This window comes from Prinia subflava, chromosome 12 (genome assembly GCF_021018805.1).
Source record: "Prinia subflava isolate CZ2003 ecotype Zambia chromosome 12, Cam_Psub_1.2, whole genome shotgun sequence".
Taxonomy (NCBI): Eukaryota; Metazoa; Chordata; class Aves; order Passeriformes; family Cisticolidae; genus Prinia; species Prinia subflava.
Window position 1 is genome coordinate 6,924,690 of NC_086258.1, and position 17,279 is coordinate 6,941,968.

At 42.8% G+C, this 17,279-nt stretch overlaps 1 protein-coding gene across 1 annotated transcript in view; it reads right to left on the reverse strand.

The window, feature by feature from the left end:
* Window positions 1–846: 846 nt before the first annotated feature.
* MED27 (mediator complex subunit 27) overlaps window positions 847–17,279 on the reverse strand; it is an 87,009-nt gene continuing 70,576 nt past the window's right edge. Inside the window, exons 5-8 of the mRNA XM_063409391.1 lie at window positions 17,055–17,162; window positions 10,840–10,881; window positions 3,700–3,777; window positions 847–1,256 (exon numbers count right to left, since the gene is read on the reverse strand). Of these exons, the coding sequence (XP_063265461.1) occupies window positions 1,122–1,256; window positions 3,700–3,777; window positions 10,840–10,881; window positions 17,055–17,162 (363 nt within the window). The 3' untranslated portion in view covers window positions 847–1,121. The remainder of the gene's footprint in view (window positions 1,257–3,699; window positions 3,778–10,839; window positions 10,882–17,054; window positions 17,163–17,279) is intronic.

The following is a 17,279-nucleotide window of genomic DNA, read 5'->3' on the forward strand; positions in this document are numbered from 1 at the left end:
AAACACACACACACTCTCATCCTTCACACACAATGTTGTGCCTCCACAGCCATAAACATAATTTTCTTTCAATTTCTCTTTCGTATGAGGTAGTCCTGCAACAGAAGATTGTCCAAAGGCAGAAGGAACCTCAAAATTAACTCTGCAGCACTGTTAATTAATTTGTCAATTAATGGAGTGATAAGGGTCCTCCAGAGTTCCCCTTCCCAGTTCCCCAATCAGCTGATTACTGAAGCCTTTGTGGTTTCAGCAAAAGGTGGCAATGGGAGTGGAATTCATGAAATTGGCTGTCAGGGGGTGGCACAGGAGATGAGGAGTCAGGAAAATACCAGGGGAGACCCACCACCCCCTGGGCTGGGACAGGACCAGGGAGCTTCCCCTGTGTCTGGGGGAAGGACAAACAGCCAAGGCTCGGGGATGGAACTCTCTAAATCATTTAGGAATCACGCTGGATACCTGCACTGCAGAAACTCTGCTTTAGGGCTGAATTATTTCACTTGTAGAACACGACTGTCACTGCTCATCACACGTTTCCTCACCACTTAATACATGCAGATTTTGTTAACATTTCTCATTACAATTTTAGTAAAGGGAAACATCTGCTTCCCCCCTGCCTTAGAAAGTTACACTGCATCTTCCAAGCTGCCACATGCCTTTGAAATTCCGTGTTTAATCAATGCCATAATCTCCTCTTCCACCCAGCACTCACATAAGCAGCCTTGCAACAATTCCCCCCCAAGATTACAGCATGTTCAAATGTTTCTAGTTTTCCTAAAGGAAAGAGCACTGCAAAATCCACACCAAACCAAAGGTTTTGCTGAGCAAATAAAACAAACAGCACAAATCTTGAGAATACAAAATTTATTTCAAGCCTATAAAAGTCCTCAGCATTGCAAATTCTGTCACAAAACGCAAACTGTACAATGGATATTTTTATTAAAATTTGGAGTAATGGCAACTACTGCCAGATCTTCCCAGGCAGATCATTCCAGATCACACACAGCTTCTTCTCCAAGATGGATCAGTCTCACACGTGCCTGGCAGATGTCAAATGTTTCAGAACAACCTCACTGCTTAGGACAGGGAGGTTCAGAATGGAGCCACCAGTGCTGTCCTGGCTCCTACTGCCTGCAGGTGTCGTGGAAAGCCTCGAGTGTTCGGAAGTCCCTCCACGTGGGAGGCAGCCCATCCTGCAGGAACTTCCCACAGCGCTGGCACGGGGCCTGGAACAGCTTTATGTAACTCCTTAACCAGGTCTGAAAGGAAAGGGGAGAGAAATTAAAGAAAACTGGATATGGATGTTCCCCTTTGGCATTGTTCTTGCCAAAGAGGAGCAGCAAGGACAGAGGGTGTGCTTTGGCCAGGCCCCAGTGAGGTGCAGGGTGATTTTATAAACACAAGCACACCGAGGATTCCAAGGTCACTGTAGAGCTGAATTCCCACTTTATTAATCATCTCTTGCTTTTTTAGTCACTTAAGCAAATTTGTTAATGAAATTCCTGCCCTGTGAGCAGGAGGCATTCACAGCTCCAGCATGGTGAGGGGAGGTGAGAGCTGCAAAGCCTTGTGTTTTTACTGGGATATAATTGTTCCTGATGGTGCCTTCTCCAGCTGAGTATTGGTTTGTCTCTTGCCATGACCATCTATGACCCCCTGCTGCACTCCCACTGCAGCCTGGGCTCTCCAGAGCTGAAGACAGAAGGACTCTCACATCCAGCTAATGAACTTCCCCTCTAATGCGATTTTAGGATCAATACTCACTGGTCATAAAAATCCTGAGCCATTTTAAACCTGATTACACTGATGACTACACAGATAGACATAAATAAAAGGTCAGTAGTGCTGAACAACACAGGGTAAGTTCAGATGTTCCTTCACAAAGTTCCTGCCTCTGGAATGGGTTGTTCCCATCATCACAGGCAGCAATGAGCATTGCATAACCCAATTCCCCACTCAAGGAGACACACAACTAAAAAAGCCCTAGACCAGCAGATTTATACTGTGAAGGATGCACATGAATCTTGTCATTTAAAGTCCTATTGAATTACATCGATAAGAGAAAATTGTTCTCTGAAGAAGAGGTCAGCTGAGTTTATTGAAACAAATCCTTCCATCTTCATCAGAGTCTTCTCTATAGCAACCAAACCTTGGGCCGTCAATAACTCTCCTCCAGAAGAACTGGATCTTGTCTGGGTTGAGTAGTAAATATGGGAACAAGGGCAACACAACCCCACAAGTAAATTGCTGTTATTTACTTCAGCTTGGATGGGCTTTGCTTGCACTATTGAGAAATCGAATTTTCGGAGCCATAATACAAAAATAGGTAAATGAAGTTAAATCGTGCACTTGAGATGTGTGTTGACAGAAAAGAAAGGAATGGGTTCTTCATTCCCAGCAGAAAATCAGGGCTTCAGAAGATCCTGTCATGTGGATTGCACAAGTGACAGGTGAAAGGCCCAATGTATTGACACTTGTGCTGGTTTTGCTTTGTTGGAAGTTTTGGTGTTTTCTCTGATCAATACAGCAGGGCCTTGGCTCACACAAATCACTTGTTCTATTAAACATTCATTTTCAGGACCATGTTGAACATGGATCTGACCAGTAATGGTTGCTTTCACCTTTCAAAACCTATTATTTTTAAGATGCACTTTGCAAATCTCTCATCTTAGTGGCCTTTTTATTAAATAACCAATCCAGCACAGCAGGGAGCACAGCCTGACTGTTCTGAAATGATGCACTAGAAATTAAAGATGTAAAAGAATTGTTGCTAAACACTCCTAAAGATAGTGAATGGCAAAATGAGATTTTTATTTCCTCAAGTCTCTGCTGCATTCTCCAGGTGAAGGGAAGGAAATGGAGGAAAAAGCCTGAATTGTAAAAAAAATCTCTCCCCAAATCCTCCACTGGGTGACTGTAGCAGAGAAAACAGCAAGATCCTCCACTGGCAAAATTTATCTTGGTAGAAGGAATTCTGAATCTTAATTCCTTGTTCTCACCCTCTGATTAACAAGGCTGCTTCTTATGCAAGTTTATTTCACAAATACGATTCTAAATACAAACAGAATTAAAGGGGATAAACCCAAATCTGTATATCAAGGCAGAATAGTATTGGATTAATTTTATTCAGTAAGGAAAGATCAGAATATTCCAGTATTTCCTTGCTTCTGCAAACACCTGCTGAGCTGGGTGAGTACACACAATTCCACAGGAATAAAGTCTGGACACAGCAAAATGGAACCTTCTGTAGTTAATGCCCATCACTTCCCACACTGGGCAGGCTGCCTCAGCTGGAATACACAGACTGGGAATTTGAATTCCCTCTTACCAGGGAGCTCCCAGTGGAGCAGATTTTGTTCATCCAGAACTTGCACAGAAGGAACAAAGGCTGGGCCACAGGACAGAGCCTGGCTGAGGGAGTTTTCCTCCTGTTGTGACAGATGACCCAGAGCTTTGCAGGAATCATCAGGCCAATATTGACACTGGGACAGAAGAGTTCTTCCCAGCTCAATTTTCCAACACCAGTTACCCCAGGGAAATGGGAATGAGCTCCTCATCACTGTCCAGGGAGGTGACACAAAGAATCAGAGTCTCCAGCTTCTTTGAACTGGGGAAATCTCAACTGCACCAGAACTGCCTGATGTCAATCACTGCAAACACACTCAGACCTGGCTGGAAAAATGTGTTTAACAACACACTTACCATGAAAGACCTGACCACCACATCTGGCATCTGGGGCAGCTGGTAGTGCAGCAGGGCAGTGGTTGCATGATCTGTCACCTGCATCAGACCAAAGCAGAAAGAAAATACCTTTATTCACTCCTCATTTCAGACAAAGCAGTCTTAACCTGCAGGAAAACTGTGAATTCCATGGGGAGGTAGCAAACCAGGGAGTACAAGGATTACTCAGTTTCATTTCCTCTGACATCAGGAATCAATTAATATGATTATGGTTTATAAATACTCGCCTTACTAAAAGATTTCTGATAAAAAGCTTTTTAATTTCCCAGACAGAGCCATAACAAGCTCATACATCTGGGAATTGCACTCGGACACAATACATATAAAACGTATTGAATTAAGAATAATTAAAGAAAAATCAGGAAAACTAACCAATCCTGACTTTTTTTTAATAACTACCATTTTTAAGATTATTCTGGAAGGGACTGTTTCTGACAGTTATGATACAATTTTCTAGAGTATTCAGCACAGTCAACAGCTTACTGCTTCTTAGAAATTCCAGGCTGAATGCAAGAAATTACTGGAAAAACTCTTTAGGCTGGGCAATAAAGAACTCCAAACAACAACACAACCACAAGAGCTCTTTCACAGATTTCAACTCATGAATCTCAATGGTCCTCATCAGGAATGTCAAAGCTTCCAACAAAATACAAGACTTTATAGAGTGATTAAGTTGTATTTTCTAGCTCTGACATGGAAGAGTGGAGCTCTTCTCAGGGCCAGTCTACAAACTATAGCAAACTTTGAGTAAGAGAAAGTGAGAACTGAAGTTCCTGTTGCTATTCCCAGCTAACTCCAGTTGTTCCCCATTTGCAGTTAGGTCCAATTCAGCACTGGGAGTTGGAGCACTCCAAATTTCCTTGGAGAGGAGAGAGGCTCATGCTTGCAGCTATTCAGGGAGGTGCTTTTGCCAAAGATATATTCCTGAATAAATCCATGTATAGCCAGGCTCTCATTCACACCATACAAACGTCCTCCACAGAGCACTCCATCACATCAGTCTGTCTGAATCCAGTTCTGAGTTTTTCTGCTATTTTAGACACAGGATCTGCTCCCCATCACTCTCACACACCCAGCTCCGTTCAGCGTGAGCAGGGACTCACATGTGATTCTGACATTTGCAAAACTTCCAGGACTTTGCACATTCTGGTGAGTTCGCAAAAATATTCACAGAACGGACCTCGGCCCGTTTTAGCCATTTCTGTGCTACCATGTAAAAATAAATATGAGAAATAATGTGATGAACTGTGCATTAATAGCACAGCATAACTCAAACCAGCCACTGCTTTTAAACATAGCTCATGCAGTGCTCAGAAGCCAACCCCAGCCCCACCAGCTATCTGAATTTCTTTTTGAGATGCTGCTTTTACAGGATAGTAGCAGACATGTCAAAGAATAGGAAGTTCTGAAGATATTTATGAGCAGCCGTTCTCCTTCTGCTGTGTTTCTACTTCTAACAAACTGTGGTTTGTTTTTGTTGGTTTTTTTTCCTCCTGAACAACAAAGTTGTTTTCTCTTGGCACCGAAGGAAGTTGCTTAAAAAATACTGCTATTAACAAATTTAAATTGACTGGCCACTTTGGCAAAGTTGCCCATATGCTGCTGCTATTGTAATGTAAAGATAATGAGATTCCTTGGGGAGATAAAAGCCATCCCAGCATTGCTGGAACACTAATAATGCCTTCTGCACAAAAGGAGGCGATTTCTACCCTAAGCAAGAGCTGATAGTGAAGAAAGATCAAAGTGGGTGTCAAATTTGAGGAAGAAGAGTAAAGGAATTACCCCCCTCCCATTCCCAACCCAGCAAAGAACAGAAGTCAGAAAAGAGCTGGGCCATGGATAAACTGCCCAAGGCTTGGGAGTGAGGGAAAATTTACCCCCCTTAAGATAACAGAGACATGAGAGAAACCTCAAACTGACCAAGATTAAAAAAGAAGAGGAAAAAGGAAAAAAAGAGCAGGGGGAAAAGAAAAAATCCCCAAAGATCAATACCCAGCTTTCCTAATGGCAATACAATTTCACACCAAAGCACAGCAAAACAAACTGCCTGTGTGCCAGCTGACTTCAGGGACACACTTTTTCTTCCAGCCAAGCTGGAATCAGAAATGAATTTATTCTGGGTATAGGATGATATTTTGTACATCTCAGGGTTTTATTTTATTAACTCCACTTTTATCGTTGTGCCTTACCTACTGCTATACAAGTTATCAGTCACTTTCTAATTTCTCAACTTGTTTTTACAGGGAAACATTCAGGGGAGCACACATCGATTGGGATAGCTCTGCTCTGGACCTTGAAATGGATTTTCAAGAGATCTTGCAGAAGAGCTCAATATTTCACAATTCATCTATTGAAAAGCACTTGTGTTTCTTGTCTAAAAAACAGGGAAAACAAGGCAATCTCCTGCAGCAAAATTCTGCTAAATAAAATAGCCATTGTTTAACTAAGTACTTGGAGACTGAGGAAAAGAGACTTCAGTGACACGGAAAAAACAAATTTTGCAAAGAGACTCAATTTTTCACAGGAAGAGTTGTAATGCATTGGAACAGTACTGAGTTTTCCAAAGGTGACACATCCAAAAATGGCTTTATTGGGCTTTGATGACACTGGTTAGTTATACAGCATTCCCAAAGCCAAAAAATACATTTAAAAAATTTAAATTATGCAATTTACAGGTGGAGAAGGCTGAGCAAGTGCTTCCTGTAACTGGGAGAAGCAGCACAAAAGCAAAGACCTAAGGGACAGCTTTGCTCTGCTACAGACCAGGTGAATGAAGCTACACCTGGCCTAATAAAAACCATCACATGAGTGAATTATAAAAGCTCTCCCTCTCCCCATGTATTTTATCTCACTGCAGGAAATATCCTTCTCAAAAGCAGGTGCAGAACTTCCTTTAAGAGCCACAACTTCCCTTGCTACTTACTGGTTTTATTCCTTCAAGCATGGCCCTGACAACTCCATCTAATATAAAGGGATTCTTTAAATCCCCTGGAAGGTTTGTATTTTTTTTTTCCCAAACCCTTGTAAGTTCATGGCTTTAACAGTAGCCTGTAGCAATGAGCTCTGGAGAGGCTGATCACAGCACTAAGGGAAAAGAGAAAAAAGGAAGTTATTTTATTAGTGTTTAGATCTTTTATAGCGTGGAAAACTGCATGAATGCCTTTGTTCATTTCCAAGGATTGCCATTACTCAATCCTCTCTCCAGGAACACATCTGAGTCTCTCTGGAGGGAATGTGGAGCACAGAACGTGGTGCCTGAGAGGTGCTGGGAAGGATGATGGATGGAGCAGGCACTGATGAGCTCACACAAATCTTTACACACCCTTCCCCACTGCCAGCTCAGGAAAACACCACCACACTTCTCTGAAACAGGATCCATCAGTTGTTTTCAGAGCTCACAAAGTGTTCAGTTATTATTTTGCTTGTTCTGCTTATTTGGACTGGGTCACAGAGGTTTTATTTCACCCAAGGAGGTCTCTGAAGAGAGCCAGGGACTGATCCTGCCCCGTGACCCTGGAAGAGCCCAGCTCCTCTCCTGAGCAGCAGCAGCACAGCCCACAGTTTGTCTCATGCATGCATTCATCCTGCATGTGATCTCACTCCCAGATTATTGACAAGAATACATCTTCATACATTACAATACTTATGTGCCCTTGTGCTGCTGAAAATGCCATCACTTTGGGATTGCACGGCTCACAAACAGCTTCTCAATGTTCTGGTTAAAATGTGCTTTGGGGAGAAGCAGATCAAGCAAAAACACAACCAGTTTGTGGCATTGCTAAAGCTGGTAAGTGTTTAGGTGAAAATAATGATGGGACTCTGAGATCAGAATGAAATATGTGGGTTTAAAGCCTTTGCATTTGATTTAAACAGCCAACCTCATCATAGTACCCAGCAACACCAGCTATGCTGCTCCTAACTGAGCAGCTGTTTGACACCATCTCCCAGTTTAATCCACTCACAGCAGCTCCAAAATTCTATGTTCCTCTCTCTTTTTTGAATGCAAAGTTATGAACATTGCTCCATTCTTTACAATTAGAATTTTGAACCTTCTGCACAATGATTGGAATTATGCAGCCTTCATGTATACCAGGATTTAAGCCCCCAAATCTTTCCTTATTTCCTGTTTTATTCCTCTTCTTGCGTTAGTGGATCAATAGACACGAGGTGTTAAAATAAGGAGGTTTATAAGATGAAAACATTTGCTGCTCCTGTGGAGTTTAAATGTCACACCAACATGGAAGCCTGAAAAACCTTTTCTTTGCTCCTTGTGCTTCTGCCCTTTCAGCATCCTCCTCTCTTATTTCCCAGCTCCATTCTCTGGATCCAACCCTGCTGGTGCATTCAGTGCCTGTAAGGCTTGCTCACCCCAGGCCCAGATTCAGGGAGTCTCCAGGGAACTGGGAAAATGAGTGTACACCTGAACAGTAATGGGCCCTCCAGGGGCTGGCCCCCATCAAATCACACACACTCGGGGATCCTGCCTAATAAGAAGGAGAGAGAAAAGCCTTGCTGACACAGCCAATGTCTGCAAACAAAAAGCCAGGACAAATTTAGCTTCGTCTGACAGGGTTGGATTGAAGATCAGAGGTCTCTGGTCCTTAACCTAGAAAGTCGTGCAGCAACCCTGTGAGAGTTTGACAGCCTGCAGCTCCCCCAGGCAGGGAGCTGGGAGCTCCAGATGTTGTTGTATTATCACTGAAGACACAGTTTGGGAACTTGCTCGGGGTTTTAAAAAGGAACAGCCCTGTCCTTCAGAGGGTGATGGATTTTACATCTAAAGGCAGCAGTGAAAGGCCTGCCCAGCCTCCTCCATAGGGGGAGCAGTTACTCATCCCTATTTTTCCTTCTTCCACACTGGTGACTGCCATGAGAAACACATTTCAAGAACACTCTGATGTGCTCTGACACATTTACTCATGATTTTTTAGTGGCATGGAAACATTTGTTCAGAAAATCCTGCAGTACAGATCCTACCCTGGGTAACAGAGTATAATAGTTTCTGTAACACTATTTTATCTATTTCCTTCATTTTGCTACTGCTAAATCACTACTCCTGGGTATTACAAACAGACAGAAGTGCACCTTTAGAGAATAAAATCAAACCAAGCACTGCACCACAGAGAATTTACTATGCTGAACCACAGCACTTTCTATCACCTGCTTGAAAACCTGATGTGGGTCCCAGCCTTAACTTCTTCAACTCTCAGCTCAATCTACACCATCTATTGATTAGAAGGTGCCATCACCTTGCATTTTTATCACCGTTCTCAGGCAAGAATCTGAGAGCTCTATGCAACCAATTCAGTGAGAGCTCCTGTGAAGTCAGCAAATATTACCCCAGCCGAAGGGATGAGAAACTCAGCCAAAGAGAGGTGAAGTTGTCCAAGGTAGCACAATGACAGGGCCAGCACCAAAATCTATAAAACTACCATAAAACCTCCCCCACAGACAGTTTTTCAGCTGGTTACATGACATCCTTTCCCTGAAGTCTTTCTGAGCTGGTTTTTATATTTTGGTAAATATTAATAATTTGGTATTTATCAAGAGAAAAACGAGGAACTTAGGAAGAGAACAAAGATTCTCATTTATCCATACTGCAGCCACAGAGGTAGCAGGAAGAGGAGTATTTTATGTTTTCTCACTGATCTCTTCCAGCTTCTGCTCTGAAAGCACCACCTGGACATGAAGGGAAATTTATTCCACTTATTTATACACTCTGAGTCCTTAAAGTGGACATCTAAGCAAACTGGACATTTACTGTACTTTGTTATCTTGCTATAGACAATTATATCATCAAAACCTGATTATTTATTACCATTTCACACAAATTTCAGCAATATGAATTTACCCTTTTAAGTTATTCAAAACTAAAACATCCAGGAGGACAATCTTACGCCCAAATAAGTGTACAACCAAACACACACACACTGGGAAATTGAGATGATGCAGGTCATTCCAGAACCTTACATTTATTCCACTGAAAAAAACACTTTAAAGCAGGCTGATAAACAAATGCTGTTTTACTTCCTGCTCTATTACCCCACTTGATGCTAAAATAGAAAGAATATTTAAACCACTAATCTCCGGGGTAAAGACTCAATTGCAGCAAAAATTCGCTTTAATGCCAGGCAGAGAAGGGAGAGCAACCAAGCTCCCCAAAAGTTGTCCTTTGATCTCCAGCAGGGTAATACCCCGGGTCAAACATCTCCCCTTCTGATGTCTCTGAAATCTTGGAAGGGAGCTGCACAAACACAGCCAAGCTGGCACAGCTTTGACCCCTGTTTTTGAGCCCTTTCGAGTCCCTGACCCCCATTTGTTCCACAAACTACAAACGTGGATGAAAGGAGCCAGTGCAGCAGCTGGAGACTCCAGCTCCTTGAACTGGGGCTCCAGGGTAGGGAAACTGGAATTTAAACTCAGATCAATCTGAACTTACAGCATTCTGACAAGAGGCCTTCAAAGAGAAATCTTCCCTTCCTTGAAAATAGCAAGATATAGATCTTTTTAAAACACATTTTAACCTTCTTAGCAGTTTTATTTTTATTGCTGCCCTTCTCTTCAGTCTTCTCTTACTTTATGGCATAACATTCATTCCAGTAAGTCCCTCCTCTTGCTTACACCATCATGGGAAGAAGGGCAGGCAAAAATAACGTCATGGAAAATATTTCCAAACTCATTCTGGGAAGGGGGTTCCACTGATTTATTAAGCTCAAGCTCTCCAGAGGCAACCAATCCCAATGAAAACAACAAAGCAAAATCCAAATTAATCTGAAACAGTCCTTTCTCCCCCAAAAGATTTAAACTGAAGAAGGAATGCTCAAAGATTCCTCATGGAATTTTAAGACTAGCGTAGCATAATCTCCAATTTCCTATTACAAACCATGGAGTGGAACTGTGATGGGAAATAAATCCAAATTAAGTAACACCAGAAGTGATCTTCTTTTCTACTCACAGTTTTCCATCATTACAAATTATTGTTTGCTATTTGCAAGTTGTGATGACAAAGAAAAAATTCTGAATTATTTAACTAAGGGCCCAGATATTTAAAATCAATTCCACATATGTGCCTTAGGTAGAGAGAAATGATGTGAGACTTACCTTCTGAAAAACTTGATAGTTGGATTTAGACCATATGTCAAGCTAGAATAGGAAAAAAAAAGTTATATATTACTACAGATAAAGGAGCAGCTTTGGAGAGAAAATGGATCAACAAAGATGTATCTCTGAATTCACTCTGTTGACCCCTTGCCCTCACCTGTTGCAATCCAAGAAAGGGAATTAATAACATAAGATCTCCTTTGTATTGCAATGAAGAATGAACATAGTTCAGCACAGTTTCAATAAAAAAATTATACATACAAGACCTGTTGAATTAATGAGTTCTCTTTAAAAAAGCAAAATCTTCATTTGTATGGGGTTGTGGCTGATCTATGCAAATATTCATCAGCTTGAGTGTGTTTCTAAAATGAGAGCATTTTTATTAAGTTTATGCTTGTCTTGTGTTGAATAAGTGATTCAGTTACAAAAGACACAAAGAGCGTTTAGCTGAATTAAGCCAAAGCTTTGGGTCTACTGGGGCTAAATAAAACATCCCTCAGGAAACTGCATTTACATTTGCAGACAAAAATCACACTAAGAGAGATTTAAGGTTGTAGATAACAGCACACATCCATGACTTAAACGTGTGCTCAGCTACATATAAACTATTAAATTGAAATTTAAGATTTATTAGCCCCCAGACTGGAAGGTAAGGCTGAACAGTGCTCTGGTGTTTAACAATTCCTACTGCCATGTTAATGCTCTCTTAGCCCAGCCCTGTGGAACATCTTGGACTCTGTCAAGGAAAAGCAGCAGGGAAAAACAAGAGAAGCTTCCATCAATCCTGGACTTGCAAATCACTTTTTTTTTTCAACAGATCCCATTGTACTCAACAATTCTGTATGCACAGGACTCGACAAGGGAAAGGTGTTTGATAAAGCATTAATCTCAGGAATCAGTCTAGACAGAAGAACTTCTGAGTGAATTTATGAAGCAGGGGTAGCTCCTCTAGTGCCTGATACCACTGTTGTACACACGTGTTCTCACAAAGGGGGTTCTCTCTTTTTCTGGTTATTAAATTGATTATTTCAGTTCTGCCTTAGGTGCCCATACATTCTAACTGATGGTACAAGACTCTTCAAAGGCACAAAAAGAGTCTGAAATGAAGGAAGTCATAAGACGTGAGTAAAACACATTAGAAGGAGGTGAGGGAAGCGAGGGGGAAGGATGCTGAGTCCAAGTGATTAATTCACCATGCTAAAAATGGTCAGGATGCTAAAAGCTCTCATTCTTTCAGGAGCAGCAGTGTGAAGTGGCCCATGTCCAAACCCTGCCCAGCAGTGACTCCCGAGTCCCCAGTGCTCAGTGTGGACAGGACGTGATGCTGAAACTCCAAAAGCCACTCCCGGATCGATGTTTCACGGCTCAGCACCGCTGACCTTGCCGTGAGACAGGAGGGAGCTGAGGTCTCACTGCCTTCTCCAGGCTGGATGGAGACACGAGTACCCTGAGGCACCTCCCTACAAACCTTGCAGCATTTCCTGGCTCTTGGGGTGAGATCAAGAACTTGTGTGAACACCAGCCCGGACTCGGAGCCAGGCTTGATTTACAGGGTATTATCTTACCTGTGCCTGCTGGGAAGGCAGCACTGCACTCCCAGATTAGAAAAGCCTACATTTGAAAATAAAGAATTAATGTATATTTAACCTCCCCCCACATTTTAATGTAATTTACAGCTTTTTTTGACGGCAGAATGCTGTAATTGGAATGTATAGATGGTTTGCTGATCTCCAGTGATCAAACCAAGTATGTGATCCTCTCTAGTTAGGCTCAAAAAAAGGTCCTCAGATGCTGCTTTAAGTCCAACAGGTTCTGAATGTTCATTAGTTGGCATGGAGATGGGAAAGCTGAAAAAGTAATGAATGCCTGTCTTACAGACATGATGTTATCCATGTTAAAAAAGGAAGAAACAGAAAAGAAAGAAAGAAAAAGCCACTGGCCCCTGCTCCATGCATACATCCTAAATGAGTGCCCACCTTTTCCTCCTGAAACCGAGGATTAAGGCAGAGGCAGATTAAAGAATGAATCGTTATAGGTCTATTATTCTTCAACTTTTCACTTTCAATCAAGACACACATTTGTAACTAAAAAACTGCTGAAAGCACAATTTCAGGGCATCCTCCGCATGTGAATTAACCCGGGGCTTGCTTTCCCCAGTGCCCCTCTCCCCACCCACCCCCAGCAGCTGGAACAAGAGGCCTTTTCTGAAGGTCGTCGGAGCGATTTCAAAGGCGATAACAACCCCGAATGTTCCCCGCATCCCATATCAAACAGGTCCGGTGCCAACACTTATTAGAGAAATCGGATTCAACCCCCCCTTCACCCAAACGCACACACAGGCAGCTTTGAAGTGGTGAGAATGCAGGGATCAGAAATTACCCGAGAGACAACTCTGCCTGTCTTTGAAGCTTTCCTTTGATACTACTATTTCTTCTCCTCTCTTACGCTAGGAGGCTAAAAGCTGCCTTTTCTTATTGATATGGGGTAATTAATGAAGCCATAGCATTAACATAACCCAAGTTCCTGAACATGAGAATTCAACAGAGACACTTATGTTTCTTTAGTTAAGTCTAAGGGATGCAAAATAGGAATTTGGTTGGCAGTGAAGTGCCCACATGCCCTGTCAAGGTGATTCTTGGTCTCTGCACCCAAAGAAAAGCGTGGTATTTTCATGCCAAAAATTCCCAATATGACTTTTTTGTTGGCAGACTGATGGCTTAGCTGCCCTGTGAAGATGAGCTGCATAGCTTCACTGAGTCAGGAATCAGGAAAACACTAGTAATTAATTACTACCCGTGGTTAAATTTCAATGCACAACAAGCATGTCACAGTCTGAAATTGAGGGTGGCACTGTGCCACCACTAAAATCATGAGGGTAATTAAAATGCATCAGTCTGTGGTGGACATGAAGGGTTAGGATGGTGAGCAAGAGCAACTGTGAGCAGGTCCAGCACCCGTGACGTGTCAGAGCCTGCCAGATCTCACTTACTCTTTTTGCAAAGTGGCACCAGAAATGTCCAAGTTATGCAGCTGGCAGCTTGGCAAAGATATTCTGCAGGGTCTGTGAATAATTCACGAGAGAGGTACACGAGGCACTTAAGAAATGCAGTGATTCTGTCTGTATAAGCAAAGCTTGCAAATAAAACCCCACAATGGCTGGTCTTGTTTTACTCTCTGCAAACTTTAAACTTCTGCCTTTTCACCTTAATTTTGAAAATACTTAAATGTGTAAGAGGGAGGGCCCAGTTTAGGCAGAATTCAGCAGAGACCACGTGAGGCTCTCATGTAAGCACCTGACAACCTGCACAGCACAACGTGTGAGCACACAGCAAGATGGAAAATGCACTGTCAGCTTTCCTGGGTAACTGCTGGTGTGCCACTGTGCAGCTCCACAACCAGGAGGAACACCCAGATTTGGGGTTTTTTGCCAGATTTGCCTGAATGAAGGACCAGAAGAGTCTCAACAGCTCTGCTGTTTGCACCTGTCCCTTCCTTTCTTCTTCCTTGCAATGCAGAACTTGCTAAAAACCTGTGTATTTTCAGTAATAAATGATGACTAGTCTGATCAGAGGGGAAATCTTTGGCCTGTTCTGTGCACAGCCCATTTCTCACTTACTATCTGTGTGACCAGTCTCCCAGTGATGGCCAGTTCTCCTTTTTTAAATACCACTGAATACATCTGGTTGCACCAAACCCTCTCTACCTCTCTCAAAAGAGTCTCCCACTAAATTGCACTTTTTGTACTTAAAGGCCTTTCCAACATGTGCAGTTTGGAGGGTGACTCAGCAGACCCTCATCCAGTTATTTAAGTGCAAAGAAGTACAAAGACTTATCCAGTGTCCCTTTTTCAATGTGCCTTTCAGAAAAGAGGCACTTCAGCATTGCCATATTGCATGTTAGCACCTAATTCCTCATCTCCCTGTTGTTTACAAATATTAAATGTTTCCTAGGAATACATAAGCTAAGTCCCAAATCAACAATGACTGTGTAAACTGCTCCCTGGAAAAATTATCACCTCCCACTGTGTTCCTGAGGGTTCTCCATATTTCTGTTATTTAATAAGGATGATACTCTCTGATCTTTTTCTTACTTTTTTTGTGTGTTTCTCCTTAATGCTGGTGCATTTTTTAATGCTATCAGGCTAGCAACTGAGAAGCCAGAATTGTGTAGAAACCTCACTGAAGTGCCTTACCAAAAGCATCTGTTGTGACAGGGAAGGAATTGCAATGGACTCTGTCTGTAACTGACTGCAATCGCTCATTCCCAGCAGGCACAATAAAGAAAGCAAATCATTGTGAGAGCACAATCTTAATTCTTATTCTCCAATTACCAGAGTAGTTAATTAGTGACAAAAAAGAAAGGAGCTCACTGTTTGTCAATATGTGCTCCAGTTGGCAAAACTAGCGAACTATGCATTTATTTAATCTTCCAAGCCAAATTTGCTCATGATTTAAGTGGCTCCAACTCCAATTCTACTTCAGTCAAATGAAATGTTCCTGTTTATCCTAAAACAGAGACCTTCAGGTTTGCAAAATCTCTGGGATGCCCACTGGAAGAGCAAAGTGCCACGTAAAGGTCACGGGTTGGTGCAGCCGTAAAGGAGCAGTCACACAGCCCAGGTTTGGACACAAAGCTAAATGGGTAGAGAACAGACTCCCCTGCAGACTGGCTTAAAGCAAGAAAGAAGCCAGGTGTTAACAGCAATGCTCTGGAGGAGCAGAGCTGCTCCCCACTGACAGCAGGCAAAGGTTAGTGCCCTGTGCCCAGAGCTGGCCTTGGCAAGCCCTGCTGTTCCCCTGGCAGCAGGTGATGGCAGAGGAACAATGTGCAGCTCCCAGGAGAGTTCACCTTGAGCTGAGCAGAATCCCAATGCCAGATGCTGAGTTTCAGAAAGGAACTCCTTACTTAGCTTTTCAGCATATATAGCATTATTGTATTTCAAGGGAGCTTCAAAGGAAACTGGATTCATCAGAGAAAATGAGCACACCCAAATGAAGTGTGACACGGGAATCCATCACACACCGTCAGTGCTCTCTCAGCAGACCATCATTTCCCTTCCATGCAGAACTTGGGGTGAAGAGGGGCTGCTGCTGTAGCTGTGTATTTATATGCAAATATACAGGGAGTAGAGAGCAGCTGCTTCTGCTGCAAACTGGTATTTAAACCTGCCTATCTGAAAAAGGCAAATCAAAATGAAGCAATTTTTATTTTACTACTTCTTAGGCCAATCCCCTGCCCTTTGAGGGAGAATGTCTCACCTGGGAAACAGAGCTGCACTATTTCCTTCAGCAGCTCAGCTCCTGGCCTTTCCCAGAGAACAGAGGTTCAGACTCAGAGCTGCTGAACTCTGGGGCAGCACACAACGTGCTTCTGTGTGCTCAAACACAGTTATCACTTCTGAAAGGAAAAGAAGTCTCACCTCATTATAACATGGCCTATGGGTGCCAAATACTCATCTTGATATAATGAACTTTTTATTTTAATAGGCTTCATAATCAGAAGAGAAAGCTCCAGAGAGACAATGTGAAACATGGAGGTATTTAGTGCTGTTACTGGCAACGGAGAGTCCTGGTGGATGTCTCGGGAACAATTCTACCCTGGAAAGAGACCTGAGCTGAGCTCAGGCCATCAGGTCCCGTTAACATCTCCTGATGTGCTGAGGAGAGCCATATGGAGTGTGTGCAGGCACAGGAAATCTCAGGGTTCAAGCAGGGTGAACTGTTCACAAAACAAATCACTTGTGGAAGCAGGTAACACTCACTGTAGTAGCTGCTGTTCAGGATGTGCTGCTGCTGGCAAGCAAATTCTTGAGGAGCACCTACCAATGATCCTCTCTGTTGTGTTTATCAAGCCAAAAAAAAACCAGCACAAGATTTCTCAATGGCTCTCAGAAGAGAGAAAGCTGAACCTTGGGCTGTTGATGTGCTGGTACACTGCAAAAAATGTTTTCTCAGCAGACACTACGAACACAGCAACTGGGGTCTAAGGTGATAAATCAGAAATTCAAGCAAAAGCTTCAGAGCTTAGAAAGAACTCAGAGATCTGGGGATGCAAAACCCAAGCAAAGCAAGACAAATTTGATCTGGAACATTCCACAGACATTCCGAGTCTTTTGCCAGCTTTATGTTTCCAGTGCATTGCAGTGGGATCCCAGTTCTCTGCCGTGTAAATAGGTGAAAATGAACTGCAGTGCTGCTGGGGAGGCCCTGACCCACCTTGCCATCCTCGGTGTAGACGTTCTCGTTGTAGCCTTTGACGATCGTGCGGTCGATGAAGAGGCTCCGCATCACCACGATCACCTTCAACACCTTTCCTAAGGTCACCTGTGAAGAGCAGGACAAGGACACAAACGGGCTGAAATGGTGTCTGAATTCATCAGACCATCGAGTTAACAGCTTAAGTTGATGCAATTTCAGTTTTCAATATTTTACAGAGAGACC